The 22516-nt window shown below is 42.3% G+C and overlaps 2 protein-coding genes across 2 annotated transcripts; one reads left to right on the forward strand and one right to left on the reverse strand.

The window, feature by feature from the left end:
- Positions 1–430: 430 nt before the first annotated feature.
- On the reverse strand, positions 431–21721 carry RB195_011030 (uncharacterized protein; the record flags this gene model as incomplete). Its single annotated transcript, XM_064192280.1, has 8 exons — positions 431–492; positions 1815–1853; positions 8486–8543; positions 8659–8736; positions 11082–11183; positions 11278–11316; positions 17467–17521; positions 21693–21721. The coding sequence occupies 8 exons, from the start codon at positions 21719–21721 to the stop codon at positions 431–433; spliced, it is 462 nt and encodes a 153-aa protein (XP_064049863.1).
- Positions 12296–12706, forward strand: RB195_011031 (uncharacterized protein; the record flags this gene model as incomplete). The annotated part of the gene is made up of 1 exon (XM_064192281.1): positions 12296–12706. The coding sequence occupies one exon, from the start codon at positions 12296–12298 to the stop codon at positions 12704–12706; it is 411 nt and encodes a 136-aa protein (XP_064049864.1).
- Positions 21722–22516: the final 795 nt, after the last annotated feature.

Genomic DNA, 22516 nt, shown 5'->3' on the forward strand with positions numbered 1-22516 from the left:
ATATCAGCGCAATGAGAAAATCCATGTGTTTTCACTTAAAACTGAACATTTTTAATATCAACTTCTACACTTTCCAAACCATCTTGAACATTTTAAAAGTATTCCTGAAATGACTGTGCCCAACAAAAGCGAGTTGAACGTTCGCATGGTTAGTCACAGATAACCCCAACTTTACTAATCCGAAGAAGTGCGAATTTGTTGGATGAAATGTGGAATCAGTTGAGGTGCAATTTCATGCAAATGTCTTAGTTTTGGCGGCATCATGTCGTCTTCAAACTATTGCTGTGAAAATCATTTCATGAAAATCCGATCCTTGAGAACAAACGAAATTTGAGAGCAGTACTTTGCACAAGAGACTATAGTCAACACGTTCTCTGTCTTATCAAATATACATAGTCGAAAGTTTATTGAACGTCGATTTATTCTTTATCTAAGGTGTATTAGCGTACGCCGCTCGAAGGTTGTCTGCCAAGATGCACAGAAATCCTTCCACTAAAAAATAAACTAAGATCTAGAGTTTTTTTTTCGTCTTTAGAATTGACCGAGGTGTTTTATGTTCAATTGTTTTTCTTTCTATTGTGCTATAGGTAGTCGGTAGCAAGTAAGAATTTCTACTACTGCTCGACATCCTTGCCATTTTCCGAGATCTGGAAAGTGACTCGTAACTTTCCAGACCCCTGAAACGTCTGTCTGTCGTAGATACCTAAACTTCATCTTCCTTCTTCAAGTTTTCAACATCTCTGGTCGCTAATGCTCTTTAGAAAGAGCTTTTTTAAATGAGCAAATCATTCATTCTAATTTATCCGAAAAAAGTAAGAGATTGACTGCTGTGGTGGACAGGTGAGCGTCATACGATCCGGATCCACAGATCCACCCAATACTGTCATTTCAGCATTGAGATGACGAAGTGACTTGTATAGAGTCAGTTCTGACATTTTTTAAACTGCTCCTACACGGTACATATCAATAAAAATCAGCGCATCGCGAAACTGAGGTGGTGGAGACACTCCAGGAAAACCGTGATGTTCAAGTTGTAGATTACGGAAACCAGTGTGGCTGCGCTCATCCTCTCATCGAATGCCCGAACACACGCTTCGGTACCCTCAGGGGCCCATTCATTGGTTTTACGTGAATAGAGTGGTGAGAAAGGATCATTAATCTTCGACTGCTCGCTCATGAACGCAGCACGTGCACAAGGGTGGCCCATTGCGACTGATTTCGTAGGAAGTTTTTTTTAGGTAGGAACGCAATCCTCTATGCGGTTTTTTTTTGTGACGATGGGGCGAATTTGAGCGAGCCACGCAGTAATCAACAACTTGAACTTTTCGTTATTCGTGGAGTTTCCGCTCCACGTCAGTCACGCGATGTGCTGCCTTTAAATCGACGCCAGCTTAATTTCGGCACGCTGTCATGCAGAATTTAAGCTTCATGGGAGATCCAGGGCTAAGCATAGGCTCATAGGTAATGAACGACGCTGGAAGTTTCATGGATATTATTTCACATCTGCTTAACAGCGCACTGATGAAGCTTTTCCAAATGCCTCTACTCATCTTCCTCGTGCAAAAACTTTACTTCTTCTTTGCTTTGCAGCCTTTGACCATGACGAAGAAGCCAAAGATATGGCCAAATAAAAGTATAATACCAATGTTGTGACATTTTTTAAAATTAATAAAATTCTCCATTGAATTAGCATTTGCGCACCACCGTTTTTATAATGTTTATAGTGTGTAGCGTTTATACGTAGTGTAGGATACATTATAGTGAGCACAACTATTTAAACCAGCGCAGTTATCCGAAGTTTTTGACTAGCTTACCTATTAATGTGGGCATAACGTGGCTGTAGATGACGCTAACTGAAATTGTACTTTTGATCCTCGGACACTAATTCAGATCTCTTATAACCAGGGCGCAAAACGCTTTTTTAATCTTTCAGTGGATAGTGGATACTCAGCAGAAATTTACTTGGGCTGAGAGCAGTTCTGCTGCAGGTGTTTCCATTCAAAAAAGTGAATGAATGAGAAATCCCGAAGAAATGCATAATACATTGTTTCCAAAATTACAATGCTCTTATTAAGCTACTGTCCAACAGTTGCAGAAAATGTAGTTCAACCATAATCGCATAATCGCTTTAAATACATCATACTATAAAACTGAAGATATTGGGATCTCTCCACGAAAAAAATAGAGGTAGGGTTGTAGATACTTGGTATGAACGCAGTAGTGTCCAAACTTCCATATCCGTCGTGAAAAATTTCCCTACGAAGCGGATTTCCCTACGAAGCAGCTGATAACATGCCACATCTGCACACCACGTCTACCAGCGAGCGAGCGGCGTCAGCAGCTCACTGATTGTCCTCTAGTTGGCAGATGCAACGTGTACGTTATTAGATCCCTCGTAACAAATATCGTTTTCACTCCGTTTTTCAACACAATCAAGGTGAGTTGAGCGGGCATACTCGTGATCTACATATGTAATCCAGAGTTGTTGTCAAGTTTCCAACAACAACGTAGCTGCTATTCCCGATATCTCTTTCCAACAAAGTGGTGTAAGGACAAATCTTTGTCAAACAAACTAAGTTCTTCGATGTTGATTAAGTTTTCTCAATCTCATCCTAGAGGCCCATCATAGAGTTACTCCGTCCTTTCGTAGAATTCTGTTAGAACTGTTTTCCTTCATAGACTTCATCAACGATGACTTAAGAGTAGTTGCCTTGAACGACTAGTAACTTGAAAAGGATTCCACTATTTATCATGATATTTAAGCCTGATTCCTCTTCTAGAAGGACTCGCTCAAAACCATGCACATAAAATCGTCCGTCGTCAATTTCGAGGTGTGCTACTTTTAGCATAACTTCTTAACCCTTAACATCAGGAAAGCTATTTATAATTTGTGAATAAAAGTTAGAGTAAGCCTTGTGTTCGCTCAAAAATCAAGCAAAACCAAAGATGGTGCTTTACAGGGAGGAACCGCCAAAGCACTTCCAGCATTGTCAAAATGGTACATCTACCCCGGATTCCCTGTCGTCCATACCTCAGCTGTTGTTCCTTCAGCTAGAGCGAACTAAGCGATATCTTTATTTTTTTTATTTTTTGAATTTCACACAAGAGTTGCCCACTAACTTATCTTTTCGCCTGTACAGAGAAGATTGTGTTCTTGTTTCTTTATACGACTTTGTGAAGAAATCCGACCATCGCTTCGAAGGCCTTCCTATAGTGAATTTGCTTACTCATGGTATTCAGTCCTTTATAGTACTTTGGTTATCGTTGAGATCTCGCGTTCATTTCAACTTATGGTCGGAATGTTTTTCTTGCAATGCATTTCTCAATCTATATCAAGTGTAGCTAGAAGGTTTTGATCAGTTCATTTTAATAAGTGTGAAAGGAAAATAAGAGATTCATCTGTTTTTTCATGAACACCTTCTCTCGTTTCTTCATACAGCAGTGAAGATAACCGAGGAGCCGATCACATTCATAACTGACGTTGTTCCTTGCGGTTTCCTTCCAAAAGCCAGCTAACAAAGCAAACGTGAAATTAAAAGAAAGTCAGAGGACATTTGACTTTTGATCTAATGCTTGCTTGCTAGGTTCAACGTTTTGTAAATATTGCGGTTTTCTCTCCTTGAAAAATATTCCTCGAATAATTACGTGGTCCGATTTCGCACGCAGCTTTGCTTCAACATCGACATCCTTCAAGCAGCCCCTCTTGCTGATGATGATGTGATCTCAGTTCAGTTTCCTTCACAAAACAATGAGCGACTCGACTATGACGTAAAGAGAATTTATGGATTTAAGACTTATGGGATTACGATTTTCCATGAATGGTTTTGATCACCTTGATCACCTTGACTCCCGCTGATCTTCAAACTGGTCAAGCGGGCGCCAGCAATTCTTTCAGTTGTCCCGATCGCGTGCCAGAGTCGCCCTGTGGTTCCTTCTTTCCCATGGGACACGAAGAGCATCATAATTTTCTTTGAAGGACTTCGTGATTCGGTGATTCTTTGAAGGGATTCCGCTTCGCTGATGCTACTTTTGATGAGATTGTATCACCCCGCAGGACCCCTCTCCCCGTCAATGATGACGTTCTTGTAGAATGGCGGAATCCCGGTCGTAAAGTTGCTGTACAACCCTCAAAATACCTTTATTTACTGAGTAGGGACGCCTTAGTTGTCCAAGGTAACGTGTAAAGAGCCTCGCCAAGGCGTTTATGAGTACTAGCGAAAGGGAGTTCAGGTGTTCTGGTCTTATTCTGGCGAGACCAGGTGCCGTACGATTTCTTGTCGACATGATAGCATATCGTTTCTAGAATTTCTTGGTTCTCTGCGGCTCGTGCTGCTCCACGCTAGCGTATCAGCTCAAGAGTTTCAAGAGACAGGCGCCTCTTGGTGGTTTTAAAACTTTCAGCCTTCCTAGTGCAGTCGTGAAGGTGTTCAACGAGCCCGCCATATTCTTCGTCGATGTTGTCCATTGCGGAATCTTCCCAAAAGCCGGCTAACGTAGCTACGAGATCTCAGTTAATGATAGTTCTTGGATTTAGCTCTCTGAACTTGACGGCTTTCCCTTCTCTCTGGGTAGATGAAAATCTTCCCCGGAGGAGGCAATGGTCCGATTCCGTATAAAACTTTGGGACAACAGCGACGTTCGTCAGAGCAGGCAAACCTTTTACTGACGATGATGTGGTCTTTGACGTGCGTAAAATTTTAACTGAAATTCATCAAGGTATCACGAGAGTACAAGATGCCGCTCTGTCTCACCTTCATCGACTTTAAGAAGGCCTCCGACTCGGTTGAGACGGAAGCGGCCATGGAAACCTTGGACATCCAGGGCGTCCCTTCTCTGTACATTAAGTACTTTGAGAGTTTTACAGCAACTTCACCATCGGAATTCCGCCATTCCACAAGAATGCTATCACTGACGTGAAAAGAGGGCTCCGATGGGGTGATACAACCTCACCCAAAATATTCACAGCCATCCTCAGGAGCGCAATGAAAGTTGGGATGGGATGACGTGGAAGTGAAGGTTGATGGTCGGCAACTACACCGTTTGCGCTCTGCTGATGACGTCGTACTGATAACACCTAGCATCAGCCAAGCGGAACGAATACTGACCGAATTCGACGAAACATGTGGATACATCAGTCTTCAGCTGCAAAAGACGATGTTCATGGATGGGGTGGGATGGGCTTCGGATGCCCCATTCCCGCTCTACGGAACGAACATAACCGAATGCACTAACTACGTTTATCTGGGTTATATGGGAATTCAACATGATGAGCGACCTGACCCCCGAGCCTTGGTTCCCCGCGATATTAAGCGCACTGCAGGAAGACCGTCGACCCGATGGTCAGATTTGTCCACGAAGTCCTTCAAGGAAAATTATGATGCTCTTCGTGTTCCATGCGAAAGGAGGAACCACTGGGCTACTCTGGCACGCGATCGGGACAAATGGAAGAATTACTGGCGCCCGCTCGACCAGTCCGAAGATAAACGGGAGTCAAGGTGATCAAGGTGATTTTTTTTTCCAAATTTAAATTATCCTCAACATTAGTCACAAAGAAAAAAAAAAGGAAACAGAACAGAGAAGCAAAAAGCAAAAACTAAAGTTACAGCTTTCTTGGGATGAAAATACTTCCATGTGTTTTGTTTTCGTTTCCCCTAAAATTCCTGCATTATGAGGAAGAAACTCCAAAAATTCTGTATTAGTTGATTTCTTCATAACTCGATGGCGTTCTCCAAAGATTTTGAAAATTTTAGGAAAAAAACCCAAATTTTTGGTTGATATTGGTAGCGCATGGCAGTATCGCCTCTCGGAGGGCCTCTCTTCCTGTTCATTCCATTGTAGGCCGTGGGTCCCGATATGAAGTTCCTCAGGCGTTCTTCTTGGGCCAATTTTGGCGTTGAAATCGCCAATTATGACTTTTGTAAAAGCATGATCTTCTCGGTAGAACTTCTCCAGCTCCATATAAAAAGCTTCGGCTTCTTCTTCTTCGTAGTTTGATGTTGGAGCGTAAGCGACGAAGGTATTCAAAGCTGGTGTTGGACCACATCACCTCATTCGCAGACGTCCGATTCGGGTCGTAATTTGTTCGAAAGAGTCGATGTTGTCTGTCATACTCGTTTTGACGAGGACGCTAACTCCACCAATACCTCTAGTGTCGTATATTCCTAAGAACAGTTCTTCTCCAGTTTCATATACGGCGTTCAGTGGGTGGCATCGCCTCGCCTGGGTTAGTCCGATGATCTTCGTACTTAATCTTCTTTTTCTTCTTCCATAATCAGATTTTCAATAGCCACTTCCGATTCAAGCGTACGTGCGTTATAAGTACAGTTCGTCTTCCTAGTCCTTTTTCGTTCTTGTAGCCTATGTGACTCCTGCAACCCCGTCTTTCCTGGCGCTACTGTACCAGGCTTTCCTCCAAAATCAAGAGACTCTTTTCTATTACTGTGACATGCGTAAAATTAAAACCCATGGGCAGGTTGCAAATCTTTAGTCTTATGAGTTTTTGGGAGAACATGCGTTCTGGACATGTGGAGCTTATTTGTTGGAGGCGACTCGATACCGCCTTCCTCGCACCTCCCAGTCACTTGATTGCAGGCTTTTGGCCGCACCGACGTGCGATATACAAAGATGTCATGAGTCGGGCCTAGCTCAGCAGAAACAGGGAGTCCTCCGAATCCACCCGCGTTTCTGGACAAGCACAAGGTCGCTTTTGGCCCGCGATTAACCCCCTATCAGCTACCCGGGGACGCGCCACGTAGCCTCGCGACTAATCGGCTGTGATCTCTCTAGTGAGGGAGATCCGTGGTGAATGAATGGTCTTAGCCGTCATGGTTAACTCAGTCCTCTTTCTGTGTTTGTTTTATTGTAGGCCACGTTTCCCACTACGTTATCGTTAAGATCCTGTTGCGGAACACTCCGCAGTGTTTTTCACACCTTTCAAATTTTCACACACCATATAGTGCAAGCCAGCACTGGATGCCCATGTGTACTTCAGTGACCAGACATCTCAGCAGACGCCACAATTCCACACTTCTCGTGGTGCTCTCTTTACAAACATCTTGATATGGGCCTTACAGAAAAAAGTATCAAATCAGAATTTTTGTACCAACGTGTGTTTTTCGCTAAGAGCGGCTTTGGCCTCTGCAGCTGCTTTTTGCTGCGGTTTTCTTTTTCTTCCTTCGAACAAATACTATGAAACATAACCCAACATTGACGCAATTTGAAGCGGATATTAAATGTGCATGTTGTGCATGCACATCATTAACAAAAACGAAGAAAGTTTGATTTTCGTCACACCGTATTTATAGATATTGCTGAAAGTTTAACTAGGTAACAGAACTCAGAGAAAATAGTTGGAACTAAACTCGGAAGCTAACAAAAATTTCCACGTGACAAGAATTACTATTAAAATTTTAAGGATCATGCTATACAATAACGCGCTTAGTCCGTGTTTGTGTATGTGTGTGTCTCAGTCAAAAATTCCGAAAAGGGAGGACTACGAGTACTACGGCGTCGAATTCGTGCCGCGGAGCCAGATGGCTGTAAAATGGGGTGGGACGGGTCCTGCAGGGTTGAAATGGTGCGCCGGTGCCAGAAATCTATGGAGTGGGGAGAGACAGGTCTCATTGCGTGGGATTGGTGCGCGGGAGTCCCAACGTAGTAAAACACGGTGATATGGGTTCCACGGCGTCGAAGTCTGCTCCGGAGTAAGATAGCCATAAAATGTGAGACGGGTCCCATGGCGTAGAAAAGCGGCCGGTGCCAGAAAGTCATAGATTGGGATGTGACGGGATCTACTGCGTCGGATGGGTGCGCGGGAGCCCCAATCCAATAGAATTGCTTTCTGTAGTTCCTTCGTATATCTATTTCCCAGGACGTCTCCCTGATGCTGCTAACATCCTTTCTTCAAAAAAAGGAAACACGTGCAAATGGCCGCTTAAATGCAGTACATAGTAACCAACAGTTTAGGCGATCTGACATAGAATGTTATTTTTATCACTGCGACAGCGATATTCACGTCATTCCATGTTAGCACATCATTCTTTGCTAATAGCTGAGAACCGAGGAAATTCATACTTCAAAGAATGTTTCCAAATTCTGGAGGTTTGAGAGAAACATAGAGGTAAAATTAAGCTGGATTGCTATCCAAATATAGAACTAAGCGTTTAGGGAAAAACTATAAAATCTTTCATCTATGCTTAAATTTTTGGGTAAAAAATTGAAGAAAGCGCTGATAGAAAAAGCAACTCTAATTTCCAAAAAATGTCGTTACTCTTTTTTCTTATTGATCGGTGAAGGCGGGCGAAGCGAACAAAATAAGCCTGAAGTCCGGCTTTAGCCGGACTTTCAGCCTGGTAAGAATATAAACGTATGAATAAAGTCGGAGAAGCTTTTAGCTACATATAAATACTATTCTCCTATTTTAGATTAGCCACTTAATGCGTTGCGCCCTGTTTACATATTGTATATTGCAAATATTGCAACTCACAAGTCCTGTAGCCGACCCAAGACAAGCTATCATAAATTGTAATTCCTGCGATAAAAACCTGGAATAAAACGCTGCATGGATAGTTTTATAAAGTACAAACAAGCATTGACTGTTACAAGGCCGCACATTTAGCGAAAAAGAGAAAGAGAAACAGGTGAACAAATGAAACCCACGTTACAAACAATGCATAAAGTCATGGCCGTGTGACTTCTATTGATAATGCCAGCTACTACAATGCCACCCCAGATAATCTGAGAATGCGAAATATGTTATGATCAATAGCTCATTTGCACTTGCAAACCTACATCTGTTATCTCTGTGTAAAAAGTGTAAAAAATGTAAACGACTTCTACATTTTGCGCTACAAGAGCATGCAAGCGGATTTCCACACATTTGAAACCAGCACACTTTTCTCAGTTTTGATTTTCTCATTTTCATTTTTTTTTTGTTCTGTACCTTACATTTTGAAAGTAATTGGAGATAAGACCCTGCGAAGAAATGGGTTTCAGTTTCATTAAGTTTGCTTTATCGCACTGTCTGCTAGTACGAAGCTAACTAAATGAAGTACGTGAGACGTTTCAAAATATCAGAGTTGTTACACCGAGAGCATGTATCCTCCAAAATATGTTGTTTTGAAATGAAATCAAATGAAATCAATTACCACATCAAATGAAAAACATCCTTAGTAACAGAATGTTCCAGTTTAAAACAAAGTTTTCGTAGAATTTTTTCCAATTCATTGCAAGAACGTATCAAAGCTCGCGTATATTATTCTGATTGCTACCTGCTCCTAGTAGTTCTGCTTGAACGAAATGCAATGAGGCATTCAAGTATATGCTCTGGGAATGTGCGAGCTATATAACCTGCACAGTTATACGGTGCAAGGTTCCCATGCATTACAATAATAAGGTGCTATCGTAATCCAGTACATTGCTGAAGCCCTTAACCTAGAAGGTCAACTGCCTGAGGGGATCGTCAAATCTTTGGCAACAACCACTTCACGATATCTCTGCGTCCCGCTTGCTAGCTGCAGAAAACACGCGTCAGGAATCGGCTCGTCATCAGTATTGGAGACTACACTCTCTGCTTTGGTAATGTTGATGAAAAGAAGATAGGCTGCGCTATATTTGTGAGGAATGATTACAGCAACCTAGTGGAGAGATTTTGCTCAAAGTCGTCTAGATGCGCTTTTGTACGACTGCGGGATCGCAGAGGACGTGAACTTTGGCTCGTAACTTCCAATGCAACTACGAAAACCGCTGTGAATAACAACGATGATGCCTTCCGTGATAAAATCTATGCATTGATGCCTAAAATATCCAGCCAACAAGTGGTCGCCGTAGCAATCGATGTGATTGTGAACATACGGGCCTTATCGTCGTTGTTCAAGAGCTTTTTTAAAGGAGGAATCATCGATGCCATCAGGTTACGTGGCAAGGGTCGACCCTTTTCAACCGCCTCAAGAGCAAACGGAAGATGAGCACTACGAAACTTCAACTCTTGAGGAAGAACATTCCTCAGTCAGATATCCTGAATACTATAGCTGTATGGGAGGCGGTTTGTTTCAAGGAAACGTAACACGAACTTGGAATTTCTCATTGACAACGTAGATCTCAGGTTGCATATAAGGAACGTGAGCGTAATCACTGTTCATGCCCTTCAATCGCCTTGAAATGGTGCGTGGGAAACGGCTCCCTCTCGTTGCACGCCTACGACAGTGGCGCGTTATTATGTGGTATAGAAGATTCAAACGCCGTTTTTCGAAGAGCATTGAAGAGAATTAAGCGGGAACACGTTCCTACTCGCAATCTACATCCCGAACCTCATATATTACCCATGAGTGACAATATCGTCATTTTTGTGATAGGCTGCCTTTAACCTACTATCATTGCACTTCGGCATGATGAATAAGGTAAGCAAACAAAAAGTATAAGTATGGTTACAAAAGGTGTTAACATGCCTAGTTCATGGGAAGATATCCTCATCATCTTAACACTCTCCCGAACAAAAGTGATCAGTGTCTCTTCAACTGCTGTGTTGCTTGGTAGGCATTTCTCTGATGCTTTCAGCTTTGAAAACTCGTTTTTCTCTAACTTCGGCATGTACAAGGAAGAGTCGAAGTGTTTTTTTTTCATTTTTTAAACCAATCGAACTGTCCACCAGAACATCGGATACGGCTGCCCAAGTGAGGAGCTATCACGGCAGCAAAGTTCCAATTTGTAGTTTACGCAGTCGTGAACTGCCCCTGCTCTTTAGCTATGTATGTCCACGTTTATCACAAAAAAAAGTGACGGAAGTGGCTAATTCATGTTAAATCAACGAGTGTTCTGCTCCGTCTCAGACTTTTTTCTTCGATTGTGCTGAAAGGCATCCAGTTTATAGTGAGATGAGGTCTAGAAACGCTTTGAACTCAATCTCTGCCTCTGAATTCCAGACTCTGACTCTGAACTCAGCCTAGTCCGTTAAAGTACTCTAGTGATTAATTAATTTAGAAGTGCTGGTTTCTGTTGTATGATATGTTTCTAATTGAAAGGTGTCATATAACAGAAACCAGCATTTTTAATTCGAAAACGTTGAAACTAAACACAAATTATACTTTCATTCCCATTGCAGCAAAAATAGTTTGTGTTCCTTCCTCGAATATTATTGGTAATACAAGTCCAAGGAGGCTAATGACTCCAACCACGAAGAGAATGACCTGAATTACAAAATATAAATCAGAAAGACTTAAGGAAAAGTCACGTAGCTCAAGCACGTTATATGCACTGGAAATTTAGTCAATTCATGGTTACCTGATAGCTTATACAACCACATGCTGTCCCAACTTCAGTCTGGAAGAAAACAAATTAAAATGAGATCACGTTCTACTAGAATCGCCTTTTAGATCACTTTAAAGGCTTTAGATAGAGTTTTGTTGGAAATCCCAGGTTAATTTTAAAATACTACATCTATTAGAACTGGAATTAAATAGCGATTCCATTCAATATCATCCTAGCATCGCATAACAGAAGCGCGCTTCTGTAAATTTGTGTTTGTGCTTCCAGAGAATATTACCCTGACAGAAAGTCTTGTCACCCGTTCTGTTTTTGGTCGGAACCCATGTTGCGCTATGTTGTAGTTGTAAAACATTCTCGAAAATTATCCACAATATATATATATATATATAATTGTTTTCTTTAGTAGAGCCGTACACGAGGTTGTTATAGTCCTTTATTCGTGGCTAACGTTTCGGCAATATCGCCTTCTTCAGCTGCTAGATACCTGATGTGAGGTGACTAGCGCAATCAAATATCAGCCTTAAATAAGGCGCGAGTTCCCGCGTAATGGAGAGGCATTCCTCCTTGCGATTCATTTTTGGACTCTTGGAGTGGATCCAAAAAGCCTCCAGAGCCTTGCGCGCCGCAATGCTAGGTGCGCAATGTAGGCGCCAAAATCGTGATATATATATATATATATATATATATATATATATATATATATATATATATATATATATATATATAGCAAGGGGACCTTCCTTAACGTTAACCACGATGTCGGTTACGCAAGAGCAATTTTGGGCTATCATGTTTTGGTGGAAAAGGCAGCAGCCCGCAACATCAACAGCAGATTGGGCGAGGGCACCACTACCATTACGACTGTGAAGCGCTAGTTCGCCCGCTTCGCAAGCTGAGGGACCGGTTTCGAAGGCAACTCCTGGTCGGGACATTGTCACACATTGTCGAAGACTCCGCTATCAAAGACGCTTCTTCTCGACGCTGTCAAAGAGGATCCGGAGATCAACACCCGCAGTCTTGCGACGAGACTCGGATGCGTCCATTCAACAGTCGTCAGTCGCCTCCAGATCCTCGGCTACAGAAAAGTGCTGGCTCGATGGATCCTTCACACTTTGATGCATGGCATATGGGCATATATACATATATTATATGGGTATCCATCTGTCAGTTTCTCCTTCTTCGCCAGCATCAAAAGGAGTTTCTCAAAGATCTTCTTACCGAAGATGAGAGTTGGGTCTTCTATGACTCTATCGCGCACCGTCCTGTGTGGCTCCCTGGAGGAGAAGACTCGCCAAAGCAAGCCAAATCGGAGCTCTACCCCAAAAGGTTTCTCCTTTGTTGCTTCTGGGATTCAAGGGGAATGCTGTTTTATGAGCCTCAGCCATTGCGCCTACAAGGCCACACCGGTTCAATATACGTTAGTCAGCTCCAGAGTCTCGCATAGGGAGTCTGAGAATGCCCCATCTCTCTATTCTTCCGATCTTGCCCCTCAGACTACCACTTATTCCTCGATGCTCCTGGAGGCTTTCCTAGGTAATAAAATCTTCACCAAATTTGAAGAAGAACGAGCGGACAGCGGCTTCTTCGACTCCCAGTCTCCCCAGTTCTGGGAGAAAGGGATCGCTGACCTGCTCTTTAGGTGAGAGACCGTCGTACTTAATAATCGTGATTATATTATTGATTAATTTCTATTGTAAGCTGAGTAAAAAAATGAACCAGAAAAAATGACAAATGGTGGCAAGACTTTCTGTCCAGCCTAATAGTTTTGCGTGGTGGGATGCGCCCAAGCCCGTCATAATGTGACACTAGCAGCAGAAAGTGGAACCAATAAATTGTGGAAGCACAAGTGGGACATAATCGGGTCAAAACGATCCGAAGCGTGGCGCAGCAGCACTATAGAGTGCGCTCTAAGCGGCGCGGTAGAGCCCGAATTTGCGAACCTTCAACACTGCTAAACAGACATAGAATAATGTTAGGTGCTCTTGCTCAAGAAGAAAAAATCAAAGCAAAATAATCCACAACATATTTTCTCTTTCAAATAAATAAATCTCTATATAAAGGAGCAAAGAGATGTAGAGTGATGTTGATGTAATGCACACTGATAGGTGTTATAGATCGCATGTACGCTCTGGACTTTGAACTTCGGATAATACACTATTGTGCAGAATTTAAGCACGAGGCAAGTGAAACAATATGCGAATGATGATAAAAATGAACGAAAGTGCGTTAGCATGTTGCCAGAGGTCTCTCAGTCTTGTACAAGAAGCTGGACGTCACATGGCCTGAGGTCAGCTTGATTGAAACTCCAAGTGGGAATCGCTTTGCAACACAAGGAAAGAACTAGAAAAAAGAGTGCCTGTAGTGTACATGGCCCGGCGCACCGTCCATTGCAACATGGGTGTGGATGACTTCACACATGGAAAAATCCCTGGTAAATAGGGTAATATTCGCTCCCACCCAAGAAGAACACGGTACTGCACTCCTCGTTCGTTGAGTCTTTGTGCTCGTGGCAGTATCGCAAACGGTGAGGTCGATGAGCAGCTGTCGGTGGAGCATAACCCAAAGATCATCGGGTAAAGAGATCACTATCATCCAGTTGCCGTGCCACTGTGGACGTGCGATTACTTGCCTTACAGGTGCATGGAATGTGGTTTCAATTGCATCCTCTGATTCTTTGCTGCCTCTAGCAAAATGTAGCTGTCATCTGCTGATGTAGTTGACCGTGGTCGACCACTTACTCTCCTACGACCAGCGGTGGCTGTAGTTTGGAACGCTATCCATGCAGTGAAACAATGCTTTGAACAATACCAAGCTCTTCGTCTACACTCCTCACACTTCGTTCTTCTTCCAATTATCCAAAGAGCCTTTCCAGTATGAGGTCATCCAAATGTTGTCATCGGTTTGGGCCATGTTGTAATGATGAACACAATTGTATTATCATCAAATGATGCGATTGACACTTTTTCAGATTTATTCTAGACATTCTGATTCTGCTACTCAAAAGGATGGGGTCAAGGCGATTATTCTTTGATCAGGTCTCAAGTTCGACCTTATTTGAATCTTGGTATTGTAGAATTAAATTGTGCCAATGTGCCTTTGATTTTCCAGGCTCTGCTAATTTCATCGCAATGAAACGCTTGCAGGAAACATGCGGAATCAAAAAAGAAACACGGGAAATACAGGACATCGAAACCGTCATCTTGAGAGCGCTATTGAAGACCAAACAAGACCATATGTTTTCTATGCTGACCAAATATATATGTTCAGAGAATTGTGTTGTCAATGTATGTTGCCGGAGGCAGGGCTTCCGCGCCGAAGGCCGCCGAAGACAAGATCAAGAGTGATGATGGGACACGACGCCATCGAATTGAACCCCTACTCCAGCGTTGCTGCGTTCTCCATTATTAAAAAAAATTAGCTGAGGAGCAGCGAGGGTCAAGCGTCTGATGAGAAAATGATTTCCCCATCAGGGACTAATATAATTTTCCCATCCTTAACATTATTCTCAGGTACTCCGATACGTTCCTACTCATCTCTCCAATACAAACATGTTCATTGAACACCTCCGCAAACCGGGCCTTGATGGAATCCTCATTCGATGTCACTTCACATTAAAGCAGCGCCTCTGCGGATTTTGCTGTTCAACCAATATCAGAGCTTCTCCTTGAGCACCACAGGTCTCTAAATATGTACGGGTTCGCGATACAGCAAATAATGATGCTGCTTAGTGAATGTCTCGAATGTTCAGCATTTCGCTAGTCTGGACAATACTATAGACGGGTTAGAGAATTGGTCATAAAACAAAGACTTACTCCCACATTAGTCGTTTTCTAAGGTGATAAAGCTCTACTAGAACGTAAACCTCTTTTATAGAGATGTATAGATAATTGTTGCATTGTATCTTCAACGCGAGCCAAAATGGACACATGCTTCGACGTCTTAAATAAGTAACACCACTACATAAAGTTAACAAAGGAAAAACCTGCGGACAGATGGTCGGCCTTTCTCAATGAACAGGTTCATTTGTACATGGGAAATTTGAAGGAAAGGTGGTACCGAAAACCAAGTTGCAAGAATATTTAAATTTTCTGCACATACGCAAAACCAAAAATCAGCCATTAAAAATATGTGTAAGACAGCCGCAACGGTTTCAAATGAGGTTCAATGGTCCGTCGTCTCGACAAACAACCTAACCACATTTGGGTAACCACATCGTTCAGTATAATTAGTACACAGGAAAAGATTCCATTCAAAACGGAGGCATGTAACGAAGCTCCAATGCTACACGGTAGAACAGACAAAGATCTCTTTCTGCTACTTTTATCTCGGATAATATTTGGCAATAGTGCCTATGACAGAACTTGTGAGACATCTAACGGTGACGTCTGTTCGAATTGAAGGCAAGAGGAATGTAAAGAAGAATGCATCGCCGTGACCAATGAGCTAGCGCCGTATCGTATCATATCTGCTGGTTATGATCGACGGAGTCAGGTGCTAGGTGATTCGTTATTAGTTTCTATTAGCGGTGCCACTCAAACAAGTGGTAGTCTGGTAACAGTGGTGTTTTACGGCTATCAAGATGAGCGAAATTATGGTCTGGTTCTCTGATGCTGTCTTTGAGCAATCTCCTTGCTGAGTCGTATCTTGTGCTGTGACGATGCGTTTGAGGGAAGAGATTACATGCGTCTTTGGTTCCTTTCTGAAAAAGACGCCGGCACTGAAACGTTAACTAGAATAAATATTAATAATAATCTTGGTTGTGGTAAAAACAAGTAGCGCACCATTCTTGGACTGTTTGTAAGTACACCAAGACCTGAGGTTCTATTTGGTAACGGTCCGTTGTTTTGGCGTCTTGTCCGGGTTATTTACTTAATTATTCATTCATTCGTTCGTACGAAGAGTAGTTGAGACATAGTATCCCGTTGCTAAAAATATATGAGAGTACGCATATTTACCATATTTAGATGCGAGTATTCGAATGCTTTTAAAGTGTGGGCAATACGGCGTGAACCACAGAGTTGTTGCACTAGCGGTCGCGCTGGAGCAACGAAGTTTTCGAACGCATGCAGACGGCCTGTGAGCCTTGGCAATTTGCTAAAACTTCACGGGTGTAGATCGATATTAACTGCAATTTTTTGTTTCTTCCCTTTTTGCTTCTCTTTCTGGTTTTTTTTCCTTATTTTATGTTTCGTTCTCCGTATTTTTGTAATGTTTGCTGTATTTGTTTTTGTCGAAAGTTTGATTCAAAATTGTAATTATTTTCATGTTAGTACTTTTTTTGTTTGTGAGGCAGAGAAAGCAAAGAAACAAAAGAAGAATACTAACATGAAAATGAATACGATTTTGAATTAAATTTTGAAAGGTCAACGTGAGCAATGGCAAAATTTAGCGCGACTGCTCGTGCATCTACACAGTGGTCCATGTCGTTTTAAACAACCACAGATATTCGAAGGAAACCAATCTCTGCTTGGTAAGATTGCCCGTGGCTGCACTCGAAACGGTGGAGCTAGCGGTTGAGATCCAAGCGGAATTATAGGTAGCTTCATTTTGACTGCGGCGATGAGTCCTGTCCTCTCTCGATCCCAGCCGCTACGCTCTAGCGCGCCCCTTACGCAACTGCACCGGGCTTTAGACCGTTTTGACCGAATGTATGCATAGCACAGTAGAGTAGTTTTTCTCATTTGTGTTTCTTTCAAATTGACTCTCCCGACCGGAAAGAAACCTTAGGAGATAATTGTCTCCTGTCTCAAGGAACTCCGATTATGAGAGAATTTTATGGGATTAAAATCAGTCGTTTGAACATCGTGTAAGAGTTCATCTTGATTTTTTGATAAATCGAGATAGCGAAGACTCGTATTAATTTAAAATTGGTTAGGAAAATGTTCAGATTTTACTACGTAAAATAGCAGTCCAGGGCCGGTGTAACGCAGTCGGTTGTAGGTCCGTTGTAGCCACACGGTCAAGGGTTCGAATCCGCCCCAGTGCTCACCAAGCCTTTCATCCCTCCGAGGTCGATAAATTGGTACCAGACCTGTCTGCTAGGATAAAAACTCTGACTTTATCATAAGTTGGCATCCAAAAGTCATTCTATAGTCCACCGCGTGTTCCAAAACCTCAACGACTACGAATTGCAATCAAATGAGTTGGCGCATCACAAGTGGATTGATACACCAGCTACTTTGAGTTTGATTTTGACTTTGATACCTGTCTGCCCGCAGCACCTCTTTCATCATTGTTTTCGTCTGGACTGGAACTAAACCTGAAACATTGTACCCTTGTATAAATTCTGTACAACCTATTATTCAGAAAACTTTCGGGTTAATGAATTCGGCACCCTAACTAAGAATTTGAGCTCCTTTCGATTCCGAGAGCCGTAGTTATTATGTTGTTCATGAAATTATCTTGACTCCCCCACCTCCGCCACCACTACCATCTTCACCACCAAGAATCTGATTCTCGTTTCAGAACTGATTTCTCCCACTAACATAATGGAGACCCATTCAGAGTTTCTATACCTTCGTTCGGATGATTGAGAAAAGTCCTCAACTTGGCTGCTCAAGTAAATAAGGAAATTCACTAAAAGTTTGGGGTGGGGCTAAATCCAAAAAAAAACACCAATATACAGTTACATTTACAGTAGAACTCTGTTTTTGAGCAATCGATTCCCAACATCTTCCAGTTGCATTCGTTTCATACGCGAGGAAAAATAGAAAATTTGTCGAACACTGTTTGCTCACGTTCTACTTATTTGACAATCTGATGTTAATGCCTGACACGATTGCCCGCATCTTTACTGACGTCCCTTAGCATAGCTTTACCCAGCCTTCTCGATCTTCAGCAAGAGCTTGCACAGAATCAATTCATTTCCTGCTCGGCGAAACCTGACACCTCGCCTGTACCGCCCACCAATGTCGAGAGTCCTCAGCTCCTATTTTTATTCAAAACCTTCGTTCTCGCTAGGTGGCCTTTTCTAGCTGGAACCCGACAAGTTCCTCAGAACACTCTTTACAAGGCGGTCTGCTGCTCTTCTTACCACGTGACCAAAGAAGCGAAGACAGTTCGTTTGACTCTTTCAGAAAGTCGGTAAAAAATGTTGATGTTTTTCACATCTCATCCACCGGCACACCATAATCACTTCACCGTGAAGTTCGTCGTTATGGCATTGGCCAAAAGTCCGACATTCAGCACTACGTTATGCACTTCATTCATTCATTCACTACATTCAGCACTACGCCTAGGCAGCCTTCTATCCATGCAGTGAAGATTCTTCATCATGGTACCAGTCGCGGATAACTAGGCTGATAGCTCCATTTTGCGAGCGGTAAGATTTGACCAGAAACCCTTAGTCAAGAAATTGAATGTGAAACAGACCTTAGTGCATCTCTGCTGTGTATCACAGCCTTTGCTCTCTTTGTTCTTGAGCATGCAGCCACGGTAACAGAACTCGTAGACGATATCGATCGGGTGCCTGTCCATGTTAGATCAAAGTTAAAAGTTCCGAGGAGACCCACATCTGTTTGCACTTGTGAGGTCGTAGATGTACTCCATATGCTGTTGATGTCACGAAAGAAAAGGAAAGACGATGTCAGCAGGAGCTCATCTACTGTCCTTTGCGTGATGTCATTGACGACGATGTTGAACAGGAAGGGTCCACTCCATCTTTGCGATGCACGTTGAAAGGATGATCTCGATGAAAAGATTCGAAAACGGCTCTGAAGTTTGGGAAGGTTAACTTCTCAGACTTCAATTAGATTGAGAGAATTAGGAGAGTAATCATTGGCTTTAATTAGCGCTGCCAATGATCACTCTCCTAACAAAGATCAATGGTAGATCGGCTAGGACGGAACCCGTCTTGTTCGTCTCTTTCTCATCTTGCTCTTTTATGTGACGCATAACTTCTTGTTGAGTATGATATGGTGTCCCTAAGGTGTATGAAGTTACACTGCCGCCTATCCGAATTGAACGGATTATTTCTGTCATTCCACCAATCCCAGATGGAATAAGAGGATTCTGCATTTCTGCTCTAGTTGTGTCCTCTTCACTAGACTTTCCCCATTTTTCATCTGTTGGATGCAGACCGACACCTCTCACTCTGTCGGTGTTTTCGCTAACCGTGTGTCGCTACGCGTGCGAGTTCAGGAGCTAATGGCGCTTGTCGGTCCAGCAAGGTGTTCGAGTAATCCTTCCAAGTTGATAGGGTTGACTTCGACACGACGGCGACTTCATTAGCTGCGTTGGAGGCCGGAGAACATCTTTTAATTTTATCGCTACACTATCACTATCTAGTCAAGCATAGGGTTCCTTCGGCTTCCATCATCCACATACATTCTCATTTTGCATGTGTCGCCCGCACTGGTGATCTGTGCCAGGAGAAACGTCTGACGAGAAAGATACGTTTTCAGCTGAAACGTGAGAACAAATGGACCTCAAGAGCGAAGGAGTTTGAAAGGGCGTGGGAGGACAAGAACCCAAAGAAAGACAGTATAGAGGGAAAATGAAGAGATGTTCACCTGTCCTCAACAATGCTTACGGAGCCACTGTTACGTCAGTGTCAAGCAACCCTCCATCCTCATCTGGAACGAAGTCAAGCTGCGAGTCTTTCTATCCGCTCTATCATGATGTACGAATCGGAGACTGGGGAGCACCGTCTCCAGGTGATGGAGAAGCTCAACTGCACGAAAGAGGAGCTGTTTAGATGCTCGCCTATTTTGGAGAATGGTGTGTCATAGCGAAGAAGTTTGCCCAGAAGTAGATATGCGTATCGCGGATGACGCAAGGAAAATATCAACATCTTGCACCGTCCTCTAAAGTAGTCGCAGAAAACTAGCTTCGTTTTGGACACATAATTATAAGTATTATTATACATTATAATAATAAATAATTGTAACATTGTATAGTAATATCTAGCGGAAGGTCGAACAGGATGGGCTCAAATATGTGCAAAGACAACTCATCTTGGCGAAGATGCGGATAAGTCGTGTTATGCCGTTTAAATCGAAGTGAGTAAGCAAGACATCGGACTGTTGTTCAAGTGTTTGACTGTTTCAAGTTTCAACTTCGCCTATCTTCCGACACTGATCACCTGGGCCGGGTATTTTATGCATCAACGCATTGAGAAATCGGTGAAGGAGTTTTTGAGATAGACGGTATCCGTGAAAGCGTGGACAGTTACAATCCCGCAAAATTGTAGACGAACAGCATATTGTTGTCATTTATCACGTCGGATTCGGTATGTCCGTTCTAATATCATGCCAGGCAAGATACAAGATTTCAATTTCATCGGTAGTTACGAAGATTTCTTGAAGTAAACATTGTTCACACAGCTTATACACCATTTACAGGGATAATGCGTGAGACTTCATTGCATTGTTAATGGTCAAGCGAGATTTCCTGCCAAAGCATTCGACGCGATTGAGATCATCAATCTTTCGTGCATCTTCGGATTTTGGATTCTGCAAAGCGGTGGAGCAACTTTGTGTGGTCACTTCTTCCCAACAACGCGACTTATTACGCATGATGGAGCGACGGCAACATTCTGAATGTCTATTTACGCTTGAACTGCTAATAAGACTTATATTCGTTTAATTGGACGTTGCACGACGACGAAGTTAACCGCGTTCTATCCCACAAGTAGTTGCGTCGTTGGAGAGACGATGCAACTAGGCTGTCTCACACTGTAGTTCTCAATAACTAGACAGAATCGAGCTTCATCAGGTTCATATTCGTGGACTACATCTCTGCTTCTATTCACTCCTTAAGAGATTCTACCATAGTCAATTTTGTGATAAACTACTTTCATGCCGACAATAGCAACGAAGTAGATTAAGTAAATCTCGCAGCGTAATAAAACCTTTGCTTAAACTTCGCGAGTTTACCTATGAATTTATTCGCGAGTTTACCAATAACTTGAAAATGAATTTTTTTCTCCCTTTTTTTTTTTTTTTTTTATAAAAAAATAAAAAAACCCCCCCCCCCCTTTTTTTTCCCTTTTTTTTTTTATTTTTCCCCCTTAAATTTTCCCCCCCCTAAATTTTTTTGGGTGTTGTTTTTAAAATTTTGAGTTTACCTATGAATTAAGTGGTAACTGTGCTTGCCGTGTTTGTTTTTCTCATACGGAAAAAAGAGATTGAGGTGAACATTAAAAACTTTGTTTCTCTGCGTATTTTTGAGAATGTTCGAAAAACACATTTTGACCAAAAGTAGATCCCAATGGTGACAGTTTATACAATACTTTAACCTCAGTCCCCTAAATGAATGAGCAATCATGAACATACTTGTATTCAGCTAGTGCGACAATGATCCCTCTCTCATGAAAGGCTTTCTGAACTGAACACGGTTTCGCTGCCCGAAACCGGAGAAACTTTTACTTCCTGTACTTTTTACTTCCTGTACACAACCTAAATTCATCCCTTAAAATAAAGCTAACTCACGTTGGATCGTATTTCATCGCTGTCATCATCTCGACAAGCCTTACTAAGACACTACGAAAAGTAAATTGAACCCTGCCCTTTCTAGTTTCCCTGATAATGCATTATCAATTGAATACGCAATATACAACTTGAACTAACATAGCACTGCAAACTGCACTCACTCATTGCTCCCTCATTGACTTTGCAGCATGCGTTCGTGGTGGCCTGTCAATGATGACACCATTGTCCCAAAATTGTATTTTTCTGTGGTTTTTGAATGATCCAGCTGGTTCCGAGGAGCATTTGCAAATGATATCCTGTCGCTGTTGCGCTGTTTTCTTTCTAAGTCTACATGCAAAAATTTTGCCCCTGAACATCAAAATATTTGTCGTTCGAAATGCACATCTCAATATTTTAGGACAATACTTAAAGTCATCACCCCACGAATCTAGGAAGGTGCGGGTTTCAGGTGGATTATGCCTATACGGGGCCATAGATTATGTGGAGGAGAATGATTCTGTACATTTCTTCCTAATTGCCGTAAAAAACCCACTCAGATTCGTGGGGTGATGCCTATAAGGCATCATGTGCTGCGGTGTGCAGTGCTAAGAGGTCTTGTTGCGAGTGTATAGTTGATAGATCAGAATCGCATTGATCCTCCAATTTTTTCTACGTCTAATGTTTTTAACGAGTTGGTAGCGGAATAGTTTTCTTCTTGTTTTAATTAATGTAGACAATACGAAAATAGAAATTGCAGCATAAAAGCGCTATTCTTCGACTTATACCGTATTTAAACTTTATTTTCGATGAAATTCGATGTTTTAGTGGTTCTATAGATGCTGCTT

Source organism: Necator americanus, chromosome III, assembly GCF_031761385.1.
Source record: "Necator americanus strain Aroian chromosome III, whole genome shotgun sequence".
Classification (NCBI taxonomy): domain Eukaryota; kingdom Metazoa; phylum Nematoda; class Chromadorea; order Rhabditida; family Ancylostomatidae; genus Necator; species Necator americanus.